The sequence below is a fragment of the Protobothrops mucrosquamatus genome, unplaced genomic scaffold (genome assembly GCF_001527695.2).
Source record: "Protobothrops mucrosquamatus isolate PMUCROS unplaced genomic scaffold, P.Mucros_1.0 scaffold2551, whole genome shotgun sequence".
Classification (NCBI taxonomy): Eukaryota; Metazoa; Chordata; class Lepidosauria; order Squamata; family Viperidae; genus Protobothrops; species Protobothrops mucrosquamatus.
In genome coordinates, this window is record NW_015388611.1 from 54,903 (window position 1) to 74,410 (window position 19,508).

A 19,508-nucleotide genomic window follows, 5' to 3' on the forward strand; every position below is an offset into this window, starting at 1 on the left:
TCCATTTCCTCTCGATTCACTTCAAAACGAATCCTGCTCAAGGATGATGGGAGCCAGTGTCAACTCTTAGGTGGATGTTTCTCCATGAAATGGAATCTTAGGGCCAAGTTGATCCCAGGCACATGGGAAGGTGGCTCAAAGATCCCTAAAGAGAAATCAGATTGGAAATAGTTTTTGGACAAGAGAGCTGGAATTCTCAGCGCGAGACCCAGAATTGATTTTTTTTTTCCCAAATAGAAACTGGACTATCTTGTTGTTTTTTTTCTTTGAAAACGTTTCGCTTCTCATCCAAGAAGCTTCAGTTCTAACCGACTGGTGGGGGACCGGAAGGAATTACACGAAGTTTCTTGGATGAGAAATGAGACATTTTCAAGAGAAAAAAAAAAAAACAACCAAAATGAATCTTGGATGAGAAGCAAAATGTTTCCAAAGAAAAAACAAGAAAGTCCAGTTGCCTTTTGGAGAAAGAAAGAAAGAAAAAAGAAAGAAAGAAAGAAAGAAAGAAAGAAAGAGAAAGAAAGAGAGAAAGAAAGAGAGAAAGTGAGAAAGAAAGAGTGAGAAAGAAAAAGAAAGGAAGGAAGAAAGGAAAGAGAAGAAAGGAAGGGATGAAGGGAAAAAGAAAGTGAGAAAGAAAAAAAGAAGGAAGGAAGAAAAAGAAGAAAAGAAAGGAAAAAAGAGAAAGAAAAAAGGAAGGAAGGGACAAAGAGAAAAAGAAAGAAAGAAAAGGAAGGAAGGAAGGAAGAAAAAAAGGAAGGAAAAAAGAAAAAGAGAAAAAAAAGGAAAGGAAGGAAGGGACAAAGAGAAAGAAAGAAAGAAAAGGAAGGAAGGAAGAAAAATAAGAAGGAAGGAAAGAAAGAAAAAAAGAAAAAGCATCTTTGGCACAACTATGACTTGGATGGTTGAGAATCTCCATCGAAGAGACCCGGAATTGTCAGTGCGAGGGTCCCTCTATCCGTTGGCGAATCTATATTCCTCCCAGCGGAAGTGAGAGTCGTAGCTCTATGGCGCTTTTTTAAAAAGCCTCGCGGCTTCCCGTTCCCCCACCCTCACCGGAACCGGAAGTGGTGCGACGCGGGGCGGGCCCTGCGTTGTTCAGCGGCGGTGGCGGCGGCCGTTTTCTTTTGCCGCCATGCCGTCCGAGCAATTTCGGCTGCAGACCGTGGAGGCCCTGCGGAACACCCGCAAAGGGCGGCTGCGCTACTGCCGCGACTGGAGCCCGCTCGAGGAGGTGCGCCGCGGCCTGGCCCCTCTCTCTCTTCCTCCCGTCCCATCCCATCCCATCCACGGGCTGGGGGGACTACAACTCCCATCGGTCTCCACCCTGCAGGGCGGAAAGCGTGATGGGAGTTGTGATTCCTCATCCCCACCAACGTCTTCGGGGTGGGGGGGGAAGCCGGTATGGCCGGCTTCGAAACCCCCTCGCCGCGGGGAGGGATGCTGCTGGTGTCCTAGCTGGGGATGATGGGCAGGGTGGTCCAGCAGAGTGGTCAACCTTTTCATTGCAAAAAGGAGGTGGGGGGGGTTCCTTGCAGCCCCCGCCCTCAATTTAGTGTCAGTTCTTTCTTCCCAGAGTTGCTGGGAGTCAGGCAGGCTCCCTACAAATTTAATAAATAATATTATTATATAATGAAATTATGTGTATAATAATAATAATAAAGTTGGAAGGGACCTTGGAGGTCATAAAGTCCAACCCCCTGCTCAGGCAGGTATATAATATAATGTATATTTCTATAAATAAATATGAATTATATAAAAAAATTAAATGGTCGTCCTCAACGTATGACCACAATTGAGCCTAACGTTTATGTCGTTAAGTGAATCATTTGTCCCCCGTTTTGCGACTTTTCTTGCCACAGTGGGTTAAGGGAATCGCCGCGGTTGTTAATTGGGTAACACAATTGTTAAGTGAATCCCTTTTCCCCATTGACTTGGCTTGTCAGAAGCTCGCAAAAGGGGATCACGTGACTCCGGGACACTGACCGTCTTAAATACGAATCAATTGTCAAGCATCTGAATTTTGATCAGGGATGCTGCAACGGTCATAAGTGTGAAAATGGGTCGCTTTTTTCAATGCCGTTGTAGCTTTGAACAGCCACTAAATGAACAGCTAAATGTCGTATGTCGAGGATTATCTGTCTTCCTGTAGTTGTTTTTTTTTTTAATTAGAATTAACTAGGTTTCGCAGAGGTGGCTCTTTTTCATTTAGATTGGGTAAAACCAACCCTTCCAGCCCACCAGAACGGCTAAAATTCCTCGTACTGAAATGCTAAACAGCATTTAGCAAGATGTATTTATTTATTCACTTAAATTATTTATCATTAGTAAATAAAATGGCCTTCCTGGGAATGTAAATCAGGAAGGCGTCGCTTTGAGCCTCTTCCGGCCTCTTATTCTGTTTATTGTTTGGGCCGTTTTCTCCTTGGAAACAAATTTAAATGTTCTCCCATCAAGATCGTCTCCCTTCCTTTCTACCATCTTGAAGGGCTTCACCTCCTGGCGGGCAGTAAAAGGAGGGTGTGGATTGAGGCGTGATTTATAGCATGCGTTGCTATGTCATATGTCGTTTTGTTCTTTTCAGGGCATCTTGGAAGAGGATAAAGCCCCTCCGGTGTTGTCTCGTTGTACAGGTTGGGTGCTTGAAAAAATCATCTCCCATTCTCCAAAGTCAGATGCTCCTCTCTTGGCAAAATCCACTCCTGAAGGAGCGTCCCTTTTCCATGGTTTATCATTAATTGATGCCTCTCCTGTCAATCAGGACAGCCCCCTGCCCTCGTTAATAGAAGCCCCAGCTGACGTCCAGGTAATGCTTTATATATAATAGTTTATATATATATATATATATATATATATATATATATATATATATATATATATAGAGAGAGAGAGAGAGAGAGAGAGAGAGAGAGAGAGAGAGATAGAGATATATAGCGATATAGATATATAGATATATATAGATATATAAATATAGATAGATATACACATATATATACACATATAGATATATATAGGTATACATATATATCTAATCTATGTATCTATAGATATATAGAGAGATACATAGATATAGATATATAGATATACATAGATAGATATAAATATAGATAAATATAGATAGAAGAGATAGAGATATAGATACACATATGTACATATAGATATAGATAGATATACATATATCTATATATCTAATCTAATCTATATATCGATAGATAGATAGATGGATGGATGGATGGATGGATAGATAGATAGATATAAAACTATTGTGTAACTATTATTAAATAACTATTTTCCTCATATTTTATTTTTAATGCCGTGTGTTATAATCCTAGTTTCTACTACTTATAAGTACAGGTAAATCTCTCCTTATTACCACAAGTGAGCCCCCAATTTTTTTTGTTGCTAAGTGAAACATTTGTTAAGTGAATTTTGCCCCGTTTTACGACTTTTCCTACCACCGTTGTTTAAATGAATCGCTGCAGTTGTTAAGTTAACACGGATGTTAAACGAATCCGGCTTCCCCGTTGACTTTGCTTGCAAGAAGGTCACAAAAAGGGGATCACAGGACCCCCAGGGGACGCTGCGACCGTCATAAATACGAGTCCGTTGCCGAGCGTCTGAATTTGGATCACGTGACCGCGGGGGAGGCCACAATGGTCCTAAGTGTGAAAAACTGACATAGGTCACTTTTTTCAGTGCCGTTGTAACTATGGTCACTAAATGAATCTTTGTTAAGTCGAGGACTATCTGTGTCATCTTAAAATGTTCATGTTCTGTGTTTTAAAACTTTTATCGCTTCGTTCCTATAATTTTGGGTTCGGTTTTGAGCGATGCCGACATGTCCCACTGATACAGACGTGCTGTTGTCCCCAGAAGGTGGCCACAAAGATCAGAGGACATTCGAGTTCACCTGTCTTCAACAATCCTGTGTTTTCATAGCGCCCAGTTGTGAGTTCAACCTCTCACTCGCTCTTATTCTGTTTCTCCCGGGCCCGGAAGAAATGGAGAAGCACGGAGAGCAACCAGGAGCCCCTCACCCTGACCCCCCCGTCCAAAAGTACGGGAGTCGAAGGCCTCATTCATTTGCACAAGGAGATCCAGAAGCTGAAAGGAAAGGTGAGAGTCAAAGGCCCGGCTGGCGGGATTGGATGAGAGGGCAGACCTTTATTTAACTATACGGCCGTTGTCTTGAAAATGACCGGGAATATTTAGGATTAGGTGTGGTCTAAGACGTTTCACTTGAGTGAAAGAACGAGGCAGATTTCCTTCCGAAATTGCGCTGCTGGCGACTGGTTAGGGGTCCCAGAGGGGTGTCAGTCAAATTGAGAGGGTCCTCTATAGATTGGTGCATACCCAAAGTTGTTTGGGTATCTTCTTCCTACTTTCTTCTTCCTTCTTCTTCTTCTTACTTCTTTCTTTCTTCTTTCTCCTCCTCCCCTCTTTCCCTCCCTCCTCTTCTTCTTCTTCTTCTTCTTCTTCTTCTTCTTCTTCTTCTTCTTCTTCTTCTTCTTCTTCTTCTTCTTCTTCTTCTTCTTCTTCTTCTTCTTCTTCTTCTTCTTCTTCTTCTCCTCCTCCTCCTCCTCCTCCTCCTCCTCCTCTTCTCCTCCTTCTCCTCCTCCTCTTCTTCTCTTCTTCTTCTCCTCCTCCTCCTCCTCCTCTTCTTCTTCTATTTCTTCTTCTTCTTCTTCTTCTCATCCTCCTTCTGCTCTTCTTCTTCCTTCTTCTTCTTCTCATCTTCCTTCTGCTCTTCTTCTTCTCATCCTTCTCCTCCTCTCCTCCTCCTCCTTCTCATCTTCTCTTTCTCTTCCTCCTTCTCCTTTCCTTTTTTATTTCCTCTTCTACCATTTCGGGCCTCGAGGGAGATACAAAGCTCTGGCTCTTTCTGGCAGTCTCACCCATTGTTCTTTGATGCTGTCGTCGTATGCCTTTGATGTTGTCTCTCCATCTTCTTCTGAGTCTGCCTCGTGTTTTTTGGCCCACTCTTTTGGCCTCTGCCTCGTGCGCTATAAAATCCCAAGACATTTCTCTCCGGGTGACCTCTGGAGCTCTTTGCTGTTTCTGTACGTAGTCTAAAGATTGGTCCTTTTATCGCCATGACCGATAAAAGTTTGGCTGGAGAGAAAACCTGGGTGCAGGGCTCTTAAGCCTCAGCGTTTCCTCTCTGTTTCTCGCTGATTGGGTAACGGCAGCCAACGAGTAGGCACAGGAAAGAAAATGCTGTGAGAACAGGATCCTGTAGTTTTTCCCTCCCGTTTTCCCGCAGGAGCAGCTGAAGCAACGCTTGGAGCAGCAGGAGCAGGCGGGGAAGGCCGCCACCGAAGAGGCCAGCGAGTTGCTGAAGCGTTTCGACGAGCTGAAGGAGCTGAAGCAACACCAGGAGTACCAGCACCTTCAGCAAGAGATGGAGAACAGGTGAGCCCCCGGCAGCCTCTCCTGTGGGAGAAACCGATGGAGCCTTCATTGGCTCTGAGCTTATCGCGGTCTCGGGGGGTGTGTGTGTGTGTGTAATGCGTGTTGTGTTTTTCATTCCAGCTCCAAAGAGGCTCAAGGCCAGCAGGAAAAACTGAAGGAGGAACATCGGCGCAGAGCCAAGGTAAGGGAAGTAGCCAGGGGAATGGACCAAGCCAGGCAGGAAAAAAGAGGGTCTAGCCCAGTGGTTCTCAACCTTTTTAATGCCGTGACCCCAACCGGTCGTAAGTTGAGGACTAAACCGGCCGTAAGTCGAGGACTAAACCGGTCATAAGTCGAGGACTACCCAACCGGTCGTAAGTCGAGGACTTTCCCTGCCCGGGAGCGCCGTGCATGCGTGGTTCCGCCCCCTGCGCCGGCCGAGGCGTAGCTGGCAAGCGGCAGAGACGGAGCAGGCCGACCACCAGCTGGCCCAGCCCAAGGGAGGTAAGGCACCCGCCGGAAAAGGGGGAAAAATGGCGGACAAAAAAAATGGCGGACAAAAAAAATGGCGGACAGGCTTGCTTGGCGACCCCCGTGAAATGGTCGATCGACCCCAAATGGGGTCCCGACCCACAGGTTGAGAACCACTGGTCTAGCACAGTGTTTCTCAACCTTGGCAACTTTACGATGTGTGAACTTCAACTCCCAAAATTCTCCAGCTAGCAACACTAGCTGGAGAATTCTGGGAGTTGAAGTCCACACATCGTAAAGTTGCCAAGGTTGAAAAACACTGGTCTAGCAGCTAATCAATCTCCACCCTTCTTCAGCTCTAAGGGTGCCTGGTCTTTTCTCTCCAGGCCTGAAGACGGTCACACTATCCGTATCTTCTCTCTTTACACTTCTAAAGCTATAGACAAGCAAGGGGAAAGAGAGAGGCAGAAAGAGGGAAGAAAAAGAAGGAAGAACTAATAATAATAATGATAAAGTTGGAAGGGACCTTGGAGGTCATCTAGTCCAACCCCCTGCTCAGGCAGGAAACCCTATACCATTTTAGACAAATGGCTGTCCAGTCTCTTCTTAAAAACTTCCAGTGTTGGAGCATTCACCGCTTCTGGAGGCAGGTGGTTCCACTGGTTAAGGAGTAAAGAGATGGGTATTTGTAGTGGAACAGTGCGACAACAATGGACTATATGCTTGTGGGTCAGGGGTGAAAAGGAGGCTCTGCTGCCATTTTTAATCTCACCAGAGGAAAATAAAATAAAATGCCATCTCTTCAGCAGGCTCAGGGTTGAAATGAGGAGTCCTCGGTGGTCTCTGAGCTTGGTGGTTTTCCTCGCAGACGTGTCATTACCCAACTAGGTAACTTCATCAGTGCTGGGGGTGGGTGGGTGTTGCTCTCAGTTTATATTCTAGTACCGTGGTGGCACGCGTGCCACAGGTGGCACGCAGAGCCCTCTCTGTGGCCACGTGCACCGTCGCCCCAGTCCCAGGCCTTCAGCTGGGTCTTATAAAAGCTTTACGCTTTAGGCCTCCGCCGCCGTGTGCAAAAAAAAAAAAAGGTTCAATCAATCAATGTCAACTTCTCGTGGAGGGGGGAAGATCTCGCAAAGTTGGAATTGATTGATTGAACTTTTTAGTCCCACCCAGTCTGCTGTTATCACCAAAGCCACGCCCACCAATGGGCCACGCCCACCCGGCACCCGATGATACATAAGTGGGTTTTGGGTTGCACTTTGGGCACTCTGTCTCTAAAAGGTTTGCCATCACTGTGCCTGTCAAGTGTCGGTGTGAGTGGTCTTGGAGGTTCTTTGGTTGGGCTGTTTGTTGACAGGGTAAGCCACCACTGATGATGCTACCTAGTTGGGTCATGAAACGTCTGCAAGGAAAACAAGCCAAGCTCAGAGAGCACCAAGGACCCCACGGTCCTCCTCCCTCCCTCCTCTTCTTCCTCTTCCTCCTCCTTTTCTTCCTCTTCGCTTTCTTTTCCTCCTCCCTCCTCCTCCTCCTCCTCCTCTCCACAAACCCCACTCCCTTCTAGTACTGATGATGTTACCTAGTTGGGTCCTGAAACATCTGCAAGAAAGTCTCAGAGAGCCCCAGGGACCCCACAGTCCAATGAGCTTTTGCCTTAACATAGCTTAACATTACCTGGGCGTAGGTGAGACGGTGCCCGAGCTTTTTGAGACGGCCTCGCCCTTTTACCAAACGGAAACTCCCTTCTTCCCTCCCGAAGCTTTTGAGCCGGAAGCTCCGTGAGGCCGAGCAGCAGCGCCAGCGGCAGGAAAACCTGGAGCGCCAGCGGCGGGAGGAGAGCCAGGAGCGCCTGCGCCGCCTCTACGCCATCCAGGAGGAGGTCCTGCAGATCCACCAGCAAGTCGGCCTGGGCGCCAGGCAGAAAGAGCTGCCCACCATCGATTTCTCCCTCTTCAACAACCGGGGCAATCAGCTCTGCGGGGAGGTCTCTGCCTTGGTCCGCATGGCCAACGAGGTAATCAATCTGTCTGTCTCTCTGTCTCTGTCTGTCTGTGTACCTACCTACCTATCTATCATCTAATCTAATCCTGTCTGTCTGTCTGTCTATCTATCTATCTATCATCTATATCTATCTACATCACTCTCATCTATTTATATCTATCTACCTCCCTCCATCTCTATTTACCTACCTACCTCCTATCTATCTATCTATCTATCTATCTATCTATCTATCTATCTATCTATCTATCTATCTATCTATCTCTATATCTCTATATCTCTATATATTTATATCTATATCTATCTATCTATCATCTATCTCTACATCATTCTTTCATTTATATATCTATATCTATCTACATCAACCTCCCTCCATCTCTATTTACCTACCTACCTATCTATACGTCACTCTCATCTATCTATATCTATCTATCCATCCATCTATCTCTACGTATCTATCTATCTATCTATCTATCTATCTATCTATCTATCTATCTATCTATCTATCTATCTATCTATCTATCTATCTATCTATCTATCGCCATGATGGTACAGTGGTTAGAATTCAATATTGCAGGCTTACTCTGCCCACTGCCAACAGTTCAATCCTAATGGGCTCAAGGTTGACTCAGCCTTCCATCCTTCTGAGGTTGGTAAAATGAGGACCCAAATTTGGGGGGGGGGGAATAGGCTGACTCTAAACCTTAGAGGGGGCTGTAAAGCACTATGAAGCAGTATACAAGTCTAAGTGCTATCTGTCTGTCTGTCTGTCTGTCTATCTATCTATCTATCTATCTATCTATCTATCTATCTATCTATCTATCTATCTAATTGCCATCCGTTCATCCCTCCACTCATCTATCCATCCATCCATCATCTATCATCTGTCTATTGCCGTGGTGGCACCAGAAGGGAAGACAAGAAACAATAGTTGGAAAACTGATCAAAGAGAGAAGCAACCTGGAATTAAGGAGAAACTTCCTAACAGTGAGGACAATTAACCAGTGGAACAGCTTGCCACCAGAAATCGTGGGCGCTCCATCACTGGAGATTTTTAAGAAAAGACTGGACAATCACCTGTCTCAGACGGTATAGGTTCTCCTGCTCGAGCAGGGGGCTGGACTAGAAGACCTCCAAGGCCCCTTCCAGCTCTATTCTATTCTAATGTATGAGAGCCGATTCATAAACCTTTAGTTGAGGCCGGCACCCAAAGGGAGATTTGCATTTGATCAGTTGAGTAATCTGGAAAGGCAGATCAAGCTGGTTTCCCTCCAGAAACCGGGCAGATAAATGCCCAGAGCTTCCGTGTAAGTGTTATATTTGATATCTGATTTTTGTTCTTTTGTTTACAAAAGCAGGCTTTCCCCACCGAGGCCGATGTGGCTTCCGCTGACCACGTCCTGCTCAAAATGCACCAGCTCCTTTCCGACATGCAGCAAGAAATTGGTTTGGCCCTGGAAGAGAAAAAGAAGAAGGAGGAGGAGGAGAAGGTGGTTTTGGCTGCGGCTGCAGCAGCCGAGGCCCAAAAAACAGAGGAACTGCAGAAACAGGAGCTGGCAAAATCCCAGGCTTCAGATCCTGGAAATCTTGCTGGAGGTAAAACCCCGACATTCAATCAATGTTTCTGCTTTTCTGGCATCCTTCCGTTGCGTGGGGCTATAGCCCCCATCATCCTCTCCATGGTGGTGGTTTTCCTTAAATATTATTCCTCTTTCGAAGTCGCCTTTCTCCATCCGATGCTCTCTGGTACAGGAACTTTTAAGATTCCTGGCAGGGTTATTTTGGACAGGATCAGTTTGGGAAAAGGGTAATTCCCTACAAGAAACATTTCCTATGCTTTTATTTGCACTTCAAGCTTTAAATTTCATACAAGCAGCGTCCGGTTGCAGAGAAAGATTCCCTCCTGATACAATGGTTTTGTCCAGCGTGCTCTGTAGTTAATAATAATAATAATTAATAATAATAATAAAGTTGGAAGGGACCTTGGAGGTCATCTAGTCCAACCCCCTGCTCAGGCAGGAAACCCTATACCATTTCAGACAAATGGCTGTCCAGTTTCTTCTTAAAAACCTCCAGTGTTGGAGCATTCACCACTTCTGGAGGCAGGTTGTTCCACGGGTTAATTGTTCTCACTGTCAGGAGGTTTCTCCTTAGTTCTAGGTTGATGAGTTTCCATCCCTTGCTTTTTGTCTTGCCTTCAGGCGCTTTGGAGAATAGCTTGACTCCCTCTTCTTTGGGGCAGCCCCTGAGATACTGAAACACTGCTATCATCTCCCCCCTCGTCCTTCTCTTCGTTAAACTAGACATAGCCAATTCCAGCAACCGTTCCTTATATGTTTTAGCCTCCGGTCCCCAAATCATCCTTGTTGCTCTTCTCTGTACTCTTTCTAGAGTCTCAACTTCTTTTCTACAAAACTGGATGGTGATAAGTCACTTTTTTCAGTACTGTTGTAACTTCGAACAGTCACTAAACGAACAGTTGTAAACCAAGGACTAGCTGAACTAGTTTTCCAGTGCCCATGTCTGCTTTGCTATCATGTCTCCAGGGCTTCAGGTAAAGGCAGACGCGTCCATCATGAAGTGGTACCAGGAGTTACAGAAAGAATGCCAGCAGTGTGTGGCTTCCTTCAGCTGCTTGGCCAGCAGCAAAGACACGCAGGTAAGAATATTCCTAGATCATCCTATCCAACCTTGGCCACTTTTAAAGACTTGGAGGACTACAACTCCCAGAATTCCCCAGCCAGCACTTGTACCACAACATGAAGTTTGGAATCCTGCGCTAAGCTCAGCTTCTGAACGTTTCTCCCCCCCTTTTCCCCCCCCAGGAGAAAAAAATCAAAATGGAATTTCAGAAATCTGCCACCATCCCTGTTAGCCAGATTTCGACCATCGCAGGTGAGCCCTAGTTCTGTTATTCCTTATAAAACGTCTGATCACAATATTAGCAATTTTATCAACTGCTAATCGCTATTACACTTGTTTATCAACCCTGATATCAACTGGGAGACAAACTCTGCAGCAAGTGGGAGATCGAACAGATTGCTAACCAACTTAGCTGACACCTTTGTCATCCAAAAGGTAGAGGAGGGAACTATACTGGACCTAATTCTTACTAATAGAGAAGAAGTGATAGAGGGAGTTGAAGTTACCAGAACGTTAGGGGAAAGTGACCACATCACATATTGGAATTCAATATAATGCAAACACAAGCAATAGAACATAACCCAGCCAGTGTCTTAAACTTTAAAAGAGCTGATTTTAACAAACTCAGAGTGAACGTAAGAAAAATCCCATGGATAAACATCCTAAAGGGGAAAACAACTCAAGAAGTGTGGGAAACACTGAAAAATACGATCATAAAAGCCCAGTCCAACACAATACCACTGAAAAAGAAAAACAAGAAATCCAAGAAGGAACAAGCATGGTGGTTCAGTTTATCTTTGATAAACTGAAAGGCAAAAAGGACAAGTACAAAAAAACATCACTGAGGCAGAGTATCAGCAGATAGCCCGAATCTGCAAAGATGAAGTCAGGAAAGCAAAGGGCTCAGAATGAACAAAGACTTGCAACAAAAGTCAAAGATAATGTTAAAAAGTTTCTTTCAACATAACAGCAAAAAAGTCAAGGAAAGTGTGGGTCCAATAAAGAGAAGATGGCAAGGAAGTAACAGGCAGTAGAGAGAAAGCAGAGCTGCTTAACTCATTCTTTGCATTAGTCTTCACGCAAAAAGAAACTATAGCCCAACCTGCCAAAAACATAGCTGTAAAAGACAGACTACAAATACAAATTAAAATAAGCAAGAAAGCGGTCAGAGAACACCTGTCTGACCTTGATGACTATATGTCTGATATCATATATAACACCAAAACCCACGTTCTTGGCCCAGCCGCTTGCTTTGGCTATCGTAACGTTATTTATTTCAAATGCCTAAACCTGGCTTCCTGCTCCAGCTGCTTTTCTCATTGGTATCTTTTTCTTCTGCTGGTCTTCACAGGTTCTCAGCTGAAGGAGATATTTGAAAAAATCAATAGCTTCCTTTCGGGAAAGTACGTGCAGTGTGGGGGCCACAAAGTATCTGTCACGCAGCACCCCGAAGGCCTGGAGTTTGTTTATTTCAAACTGGCTGAAAAGTTTGTGGTAAGAAGGTCATACTGGCAAAAAAAAAAAAAAAAAAAAGTTCTCCAGATCAAAAGGTGACTCTGCACAGGTGGTCTTTTAAATCGTCATTTACCTCGGGCTTCTTTGAAGCTGCCTTGAAAAGAGCAATAGCGCTTAGACTTATATACCGCTTCACAGTGCTTTACAGCCCTCTCTAAGCAGTTGACAGGGTCAGCATATTGGCCCCCCCAACCATCTGGGTCCTCATTTTACCGACCTCTGAAGGATGGAAGGCCGAGTTAACTTTGAGCCGGTTAGGATCGAACTGCTGGCAGTCGGCAGAGTTAGCCTGCAATACCGCATTCTATCCACTGCGCCATCAGAGTAGGTAGGTAGGTAGGTAGATAGATAGAGAGATAGATAGAGAGATAGATAGATTGGATGGATGGATGGATGGATGGATGGATGGACAAATAGCAATAGCACTTAGACTCATACACTGCTTCACAGTTCTTTACAGCCCCCTCTGTTTACAGAGTCAGCATCTTGCCCCCAACAATCTGGGTCCTCATTTTACTGACCTCTGAAGGATAAAGGCCAAGTTAACTTTGAGCCGGTTAAGATCGAACTGCTGGCAGAGGGCAGAGTTAGCCTGCAATACCGCATTCTATCCACTGCGCCATCAGAGTAGGTAGGTAGGTAGGTAGATAGATAGATAGATTGGATAGTATAGATGATAGATAGATAGATAGATAGATAGATAGATAGATAGATAGATAGATAGATAGATAGATAGATAGATAGATAGATAGATAGATAGATAGATAGATAGATAGGATGGACGGACGGACGGACGGACGGACGGACAAATAGATAGCAATAGCACTTAGACTCATACACTGCTTCACAGTTCCGTACAGCCCCCTCTAAGCTGTTTGCAGAGTCAGCATCTTGCCCCCAACAATCTGGGTCCTCATTTTACTGACCTTGGAAGGATGGAAGGCTGAGCCAACCTTGAGCTGGTCGGGATCGAACTGCTGGCGATCGGCAGAATTAGCCTGCAATACTGCATTGTATCCTCTGCACCACTACAGCTCATAGATAAATAGACAGACAGACAGCAATTGCAATTGCACTGAGACTTATATACCGCTTTACGGTGCTTTACAGCCCTCTCTAAGCAATTTACAGAGTCAACCTCTTGTCCCCAACAATCTGGGTCCTCATTTTATCGACCTCGGAAGGACGGGAGGCTGAGTCAACCTTCGGCCGGTTAGGATCGAACTGACGGCAGTCGGCAGAATTAGCCTGCAATACTGCATTCTAAACCCTGCGCCACCACGGCTCAGTAAATAATCCAGTCAATAGAGGGAAGGAAATCTGGATAATTCTGATTGGGGAAAAAAAAAAGCTTGGCCTTAAAATACGCACACAGGCTGGGTTTATGTACCGCCCTGCCCGTAAAAGAGGATTTACAAACGATGTTGAACCCATGTTTGGTGATGGATGAAGTTCTCTTCTTCCTTGGGGCAGTTAGAGCAGGCTAAAATATCTCTTTTGGATTATTTTCCAGAAACAAGGCGAAGAAGAGGTAGCCTCTCACCACGAAGCTGCGTTCCCCATTGCCGTGGTGGCGTCTGGCATCTGGGAGCTGCACCCCAAGGTGGGCACCCTCATCCTGGCTCATTTGCACAAAAAGTGTCCTTACGCCGTCCCCTTCTACCCTGCAATGAAGGAAGGCACCCCCCTGGCAGAGTATCAGAGGTGATTTAATTCAGTTGAGCATCCTGGGCGGTTGGGAAGCCGAGCGAGGCTGTACTGGGAGTCCTAAAATTTGCAGCAATTCATTTAAGTCAGAGGTCTCCAATCTTTTGGGCACCAGGGACTGGTTACATGGAGAGAGGTTTTTCCATGATAACACAATAACATACAATAACATACAAGCATCCTTAGTACAAATCTCAAGCTCCTACATTAAATTTTTCCTCTCTTTTCCCCTTAGCGTTTACTGTCTCCTGTTTAAACTAATACAATTCTTATTAAACCAATTAAATAAAAATGACGTTCTTGCATCGGTCAATAATTTTTGGTGTATACATATCCTTATTATTTAAACATTCAGTCTTTATAGACAATGTCCTAAATTGGTTTTCCCCAATTTTTAATTTCCTCTTAATATTTAACTTTAACATTTAACATTTATAATTTCCAAGTTTTGAGTAACTGAAGTTCCCATTTTCACAATTCATCACAGAGTCTAATATTCAGAATACACATCTATTTAGATATGTTCTATTTCTCGCTATCTTACGTCAACTAATTGATAACAGAATATACCATTCTTATTTCCTATTAATTTCCAAACGTCTTAAATTTAGTAACCAAGTTTTCTCTTGTTTCAACATCAAATACTTCCTGTCTTTTCCCTTAATGTCTATTATCGCATATTTAAGCTAGTACGGTTTTTATTATATCCGTGAAGCAAAAACATGTTGATTACATTTATCAACATATTTTTAGCTTATATATATATATCTTAAATAGCTTTATATTCAACCTTTATAAACAAGTCAATATTCGAATTTAACTTTTAGTATTTATACTTCCATGTTTTAAAATAGCCAAAGAGAGGTTTTTCCGCAAACTGGAGGGGGCGTAGATTTCATGTACCCCCTGCATCCTGCAGATGGGGCTTTGCTTGTTTGCGCGGACCGGTTTCTGGCAGGCCGCAGCCCGGTGCTGGTCCACAGACTGGGGGTTGGGGACCCCCGATTTAAGCGACTGTTTCGAAGTTACAAAAAATGACTTAATGACTTTTCACCTGACCGTTGCAGCACCATCCCCACAGTCACACAATCAAAATTCAGACACTTGGCAACTGGTTCATATGTACGACGGTTGCAGCGTCCGGGGTGTGTGTGTCGGGTCACGTGATCCCCTTTTGCAACCTCCTGACAAACAAAAGTCAGCGGGGAAATCCAGATTCGCTTAACAACGGTGTTATAAATGAACAACTGCACCGATTCACTTAACAGTGTGACAAAAAAGGTTGTCAAAGAGGGCAAAACTCAACTGCCTCACGTAGCCACAGAAAAGCTGGGCTCAATTGCCGTCGTAAGTCGAGGACCCTCCGTAAGCAGTGGTACCCAAGAACTGGGGAGGGTTTGCGTTGGAGAGCTGTGAACAGATTCGGTTTGTGGTGCTCAGCAATCCAACATTGATATGCTGGGTTAAAGCTAGATGTTGAGTTACGAGCGGTTCGTGTTAAGCTAGGACCCCAGGGCTCCCAATTCACCACCTCTTTTTTAGGACCCTTGGCTACCAAGTGAAGGATGGGAAAGTAGAGCCTCAAGACAACTTTCTAAAACGGATGTCTGGAATGATCCGACTCTATGCGGCCATCCTGCAGCTTCAGTGGCCGTATCAGGATAAACAAGGGGTAAGTGGGTCTTCGGTCGTTGTTGTTGCTAATTGCGAAGTCGTGTCCGACCCATCGCGACCCCATGGACAACGTTCCTCCAGGTCTTCCTGTCCTCTACCATCTTCTGGAGTCCATTGAAGCTCACGCCTACTGCTTCAGTGACTCCATCCAGCCACCCCATTCTCTGTCGTCCCCTTCTTCTATTGCCCTCCATCTTTCCCAGCATCAGGCCCTTCTCCGGTGAGTCCTTCCTTCTCATTAGGTGGCCAAAGTACCTGAGTTTCAACTTCAGGATCTGGCCTTCTAAAGAGCAGTCAGGGTTGATCTCCTCTAGGACTGACCGGTTTGATCGCCTTGCAGTCCGGGGGACTCGCAGGAGTCTTCTCCAGCACCAGAGTTCAAAGACCTCCATTCTTTGTCGCTCAGCCTTTCTTATGGTCCAACTTTCACAGCCATACATTCCAACTGGGAAAGCCATGGCTTTGACTGTACACACTTTTGTTGGCAGGGTGATGTCTCTGCTTTTTAGTATGCTGTCTAGATTTGCCATAGCTTTCCTCCCCAGGAGCAAGCGTCTTTTAATCTCTTGGCTGTAGTCCCCATCTGAGGTGATCTTGGAGCCCAGGAAGATAAAACCTGTCACTACCTCCATTTCTTCCCCATCTATTTGCCAGGAATTGAAAGGGCTGGATACCATGATTTTGGTTTTCTTAATGTTGAGTTTCACTGCTGATCGATAAAAGACGGACTTTTCCACACTTGGTTAACTGTTTTGGCAGCCCTTTTCACCTTCCCTGCAGTGGTGTCCTTTCTAACAGCCTCTGAGTCTGCTCAGAAAACTTGTTGAGGCTGCTTCAGATGGAAGCCAAACTGTCAAGGTTCCGACTGACGGACCCAAATAAGCAAACCTCTTCAAGACTTTCTGATCTCTTAATGTAAAGCTGTATTGACTACATCATTTCGGCACGTGTGAAAGCGAAACCATCTCTGACAAACCCCTAAGCCGAACCCCTATAGTTAAAGAATAGAATCCGCCCTCCCATCCTTGAACAGGTCACATTGCCCAGTTAGGTGGAAATATATTGTTATGAGAAAATGGCTCTGAGTTGGGCCAGGCATCTGGTGACTCGTCCTTGATTCTCATGGTCTGCCTTTACCTCTGTAGCCTGCATTCCATTTTCCCATCGTCCCCCCCAAGTTCGTTGGCCAGCTAAGAAGCCATAATTGTTGCATCAGCAAAGCAGGCTTCAGGCTTGACGCCAGCTATGAAAGAGAGCTTGAAAATAAAGTAGGGTTTATTGGTTAAAATAGAAGTAATTTAGGAAACTGTTCTTTCTTTTTGTCCGTTAGACTCACCCACACGGATTAAACCATGCCTGGCGTTGGCTGGCACAGATGTTGAACATGGAGCCTCTGGCAGATGTGACAGCAACCGTTCTGTTCGATTTCCTGGAGGTAAGTGGAGCAGCTCCTTGACTGCCTGTGGTTCTTTCCTTCTCCTTCCAGTCCACAAGTAACTATGATCCCCTATTAACGTGGCTGAGCTGTGTTAACTTGGATCAGTTTAAGGTAGATTGCAATCCTCTTTTCTGATAGCACGGCTTGACCTTCTTCTGTTTTGTGTGCCTCAGGTGTGTGGGAATGCTCTCATGAAGCAGTACCAGGTGCAATTTTGGAAGTTGCTTCTCCTGATCCAGGAAGAATATTTTCCCAGGTACGGCCTGGAATTTGGCGGCAGTCTGAAACGCACGCGATTCCCTCTGCGTTTTTCCCAGTTGTGAGGAAGAGGTTGTCAAACAGTTTTGTTTGTTTGTTTGCTTTTTTTCCCCTGCTCGCTCAATTACAAATCCTTGAGTAAGCTGGGACAGAGCATTCCCCTCTGGGAAGAGTTGTGAGTTTCAGAAGTTCTTTGTCAATCTTCTTCTCAGTCCCGATTATTGGCCAAACGGGGAGAGGACAGAGTAAATCAAAGACCCGGCAGTATTAGGAGTTCAACCTTTGAATATTTGAATCTTCTCTTCTCCCCTCCAGGATTGAAGCAATTACCAGCCCCGGAGAAATGGGCTCCCTCATACGATTCAAGCAATTTTTAAAGGTAAGTGGATGTTCTCTCAATCTAGGTGTTCAGCTAAGACAAGGGCGGCTGAGTTTGGCTGGTTGTTTTTTCCCCCCCCCCCTCCTTCGGTTGTCCCCACTTCCTCAGCCTTTTAGGCACTCAGCTCTCTGCTTCCTCAACTGTTAGGAAGCTCCAGACCACACAACTTGCAAAGTCTCCTGCTTGTAAGAATATTGTCGACTGATATGAGGCTCCCTTTTCAATCAGGAGTGTCTAGCTCTGATGTTGTTACCTGGTTTGGATAATACAACATCTATAAGAAAACAACCAAGCTCAGAGAGTACTAAGGACCCCACAATTGTCGTCATCCTCCTCCTCCTCCTCCTCCTCCTCCTTTTCCTCCTCCTCCTCCCCCCCCCCACTCCCTTCTAGCACTGATGGTGTTACCTAGTTTGGATAATGCAACATCTGCAAGAAAACAATCAAGGTCAGAGAGCACCAAGGACCCCACAGTCCTCCTCCTCCACCTCTTCTCTGCAAAGCCCATTCCCTTCTAGCACTGATGATGTTACCTAGTTAGGTAATGAAACGTCTGCAAGAAAACAACCAAGGTCGAAGAGCACCAAGGAACCCACAGTCCTCCTTGTTCTTCTTCTTCTTCTCCTCCTCCTCCTCCTCCTCCTCCTCCTCCTCCTCCTCCTCCACCAGAAAACAACCAAGCTCAGAGAGCACCAGGGACCCCTCAAATTAAGAATGTGATGGAAGCAACCTTCAGAGTAGCAGCAGAGTCATCCTTATACACACACACATACACACAACCAACCAACCACCACCTTCTCTGTGGAGCCTTTCGTAGTCTCCATCCTCATCCGCATTGCTATTTTTTGCCAGACCTCTCCGTTTTCTCTCATCTTTCTGCTCTCATCCCTTCCCGGGGCACACCGAGAACGTCCCAATTTGCTCCAGCCGTTCTCTGAATCCATATCAGTCTCCCTCAGACTCGCTTCCCCCCCCCCATCGCAAACAGTGCACAGTAGCTTTTTTTGCAGCCTCATCACTGTATTGTCAGCGTTTGCATTGTACTGTTAGGTTAGGCATCCAGAGGGATGTCGGGGGATTGGAACGTCCTGCCTTTAAAATCATCTTTTCTTCTCTTCCCAGGAATGCTTACAACGAAAAAACATTCCTCTCCCCAAAGGCTATTTGCCACCCTCTTTTTGGAAATCCTGAGGGTCGGATCCCCTGGCACTTTTACAGAAGGTGAAAAAAAAATAGCTTGCTTCAGGGGTTGTTGTTTTTTTTTGTTATATTAAAAAAGTCTGTAGGCTGATTTTTTTAAAAAAACAACAACATTTGGATTCTCTGCAGAATCTGGGAATGGCTCGTCAGCTTTACGAGATTGTCGAAGACCGTCTGATATTTTCGACCATTCTTTGCCCTCGCAAATGAGGGAGACTTTTTTTGCACACGGGTGTGTCATTCTGTTTTCCTGCCGTGCCATACCCATCCTCCTAAGACACAGAAACAAATTGGTTTCAATGTCCTCGAGGGACTCCTGTGTTTATTAACTTCAGAAGTTTAACGCACACCAAAAAAAACCACACCCCACACCTCAGTGTCTCAACCACTGCGGTTGAATTAGAAGAGAGACTAATTCTTAATTAAAGCGCTGCAGTCCTTTGCAGCAAAAGCCGTGGCTGACTGCCTCTTGTTTTTAAAAAAGCAGGCAGAGTGGAAAAACCTTTGAGCACATCCAAGCAATGCTGAAAGAGCATGAATTGATTTGTGGCCTTCTTTTTCTTAAAGAAAGAAAGAGAGAGAGAGAGAAAGAAAGAAAGAAAGAGAAAGGAAAGAGAAAAAGAAAGAAAGAAAGAAAGAAAGAAAGAAAGAAAGAAAGGTTTTAAAGAGCTTAGTAGCATTTAGTCGAAGTAAGATTCCCCCCCTCAAAATAGAACCATGAATGGAAAAAGGAAAACGTTCCCGCTGGCTGTTTTAATTTTCATAAAATCAAGGGAAACTGCTTCAAATCTGTCTGGAAGCAACGGTTTTCTGCCTCCTGGATCCAATAATGAACAA

At 45.1% G+C, this 19,508-nt stretch overlaps 1 protein-coding gene across 1 annotated transcript; it reads left to right on the forward strand.

The window, feature by feature from the left end:
• The first annotated feature begins 1,129 nt into the window (after window positions 1-1,129).
• On the forward strand, window positions 1,130-18,688 carry GLE1 (GLE1 RNA export mediator). Its single transcript, XM_029285935.1, has 16 exons — window positions 1,130-1,228; window positions 2,579-2,800; window positions 3,994-4,110; window positions 5,258-5,406; window positions 5,527-5,587; window positions 7,619-7,873; window positions 9,213-9,453; window positions 10,404-10,516; window positions 10,683-10,752; window positions 11,852-11,994; window positions 13,529-13,719; window positions 15,265-15,394; window positions 16,727-16,831; window positions 17,008-17,090; window positions 17,408-17,471; window positions 18,594-18,688. The coding sequence occupies exons 1-16, from the start codon at window positions 1,130-1,132 to the stop codon at window positions 18,660-18,662; spliced, it is 2,112 nt and encodes a 703-aa protein (XP_029141768.1). The 3' UTR covers window positions 18,663-18,688.
• Window positions 18,689-19,508: the final 820 nt, after the last annotated feature.

Excerpts from the sequence above, each read along its gene's own strand:
- GLE1 (XM_029285935.1), top strand. The coding sequence starts at position 1,130 with ATGCCGTCCGAGCAATTTCGGCTGCAGACCGTGGAGGCCCTGCGGAAC. Across the intron at positions 5,407-5,526 it reads CAGCAAGAGATGGAGAACAG|CTCCAAAGAGGCTCAAGGCC; the intron begins GTGAGCCCCCGG and ends TTTTCATTCCAG. Across the intron at positions 7,874-9,212 it reads TGGTCCGCATGGCCAACGAG|CAGGCTTTCCCCACCGAGGC; the intron begins GTAATCAATCTG and ends TGTTTACAAAAG.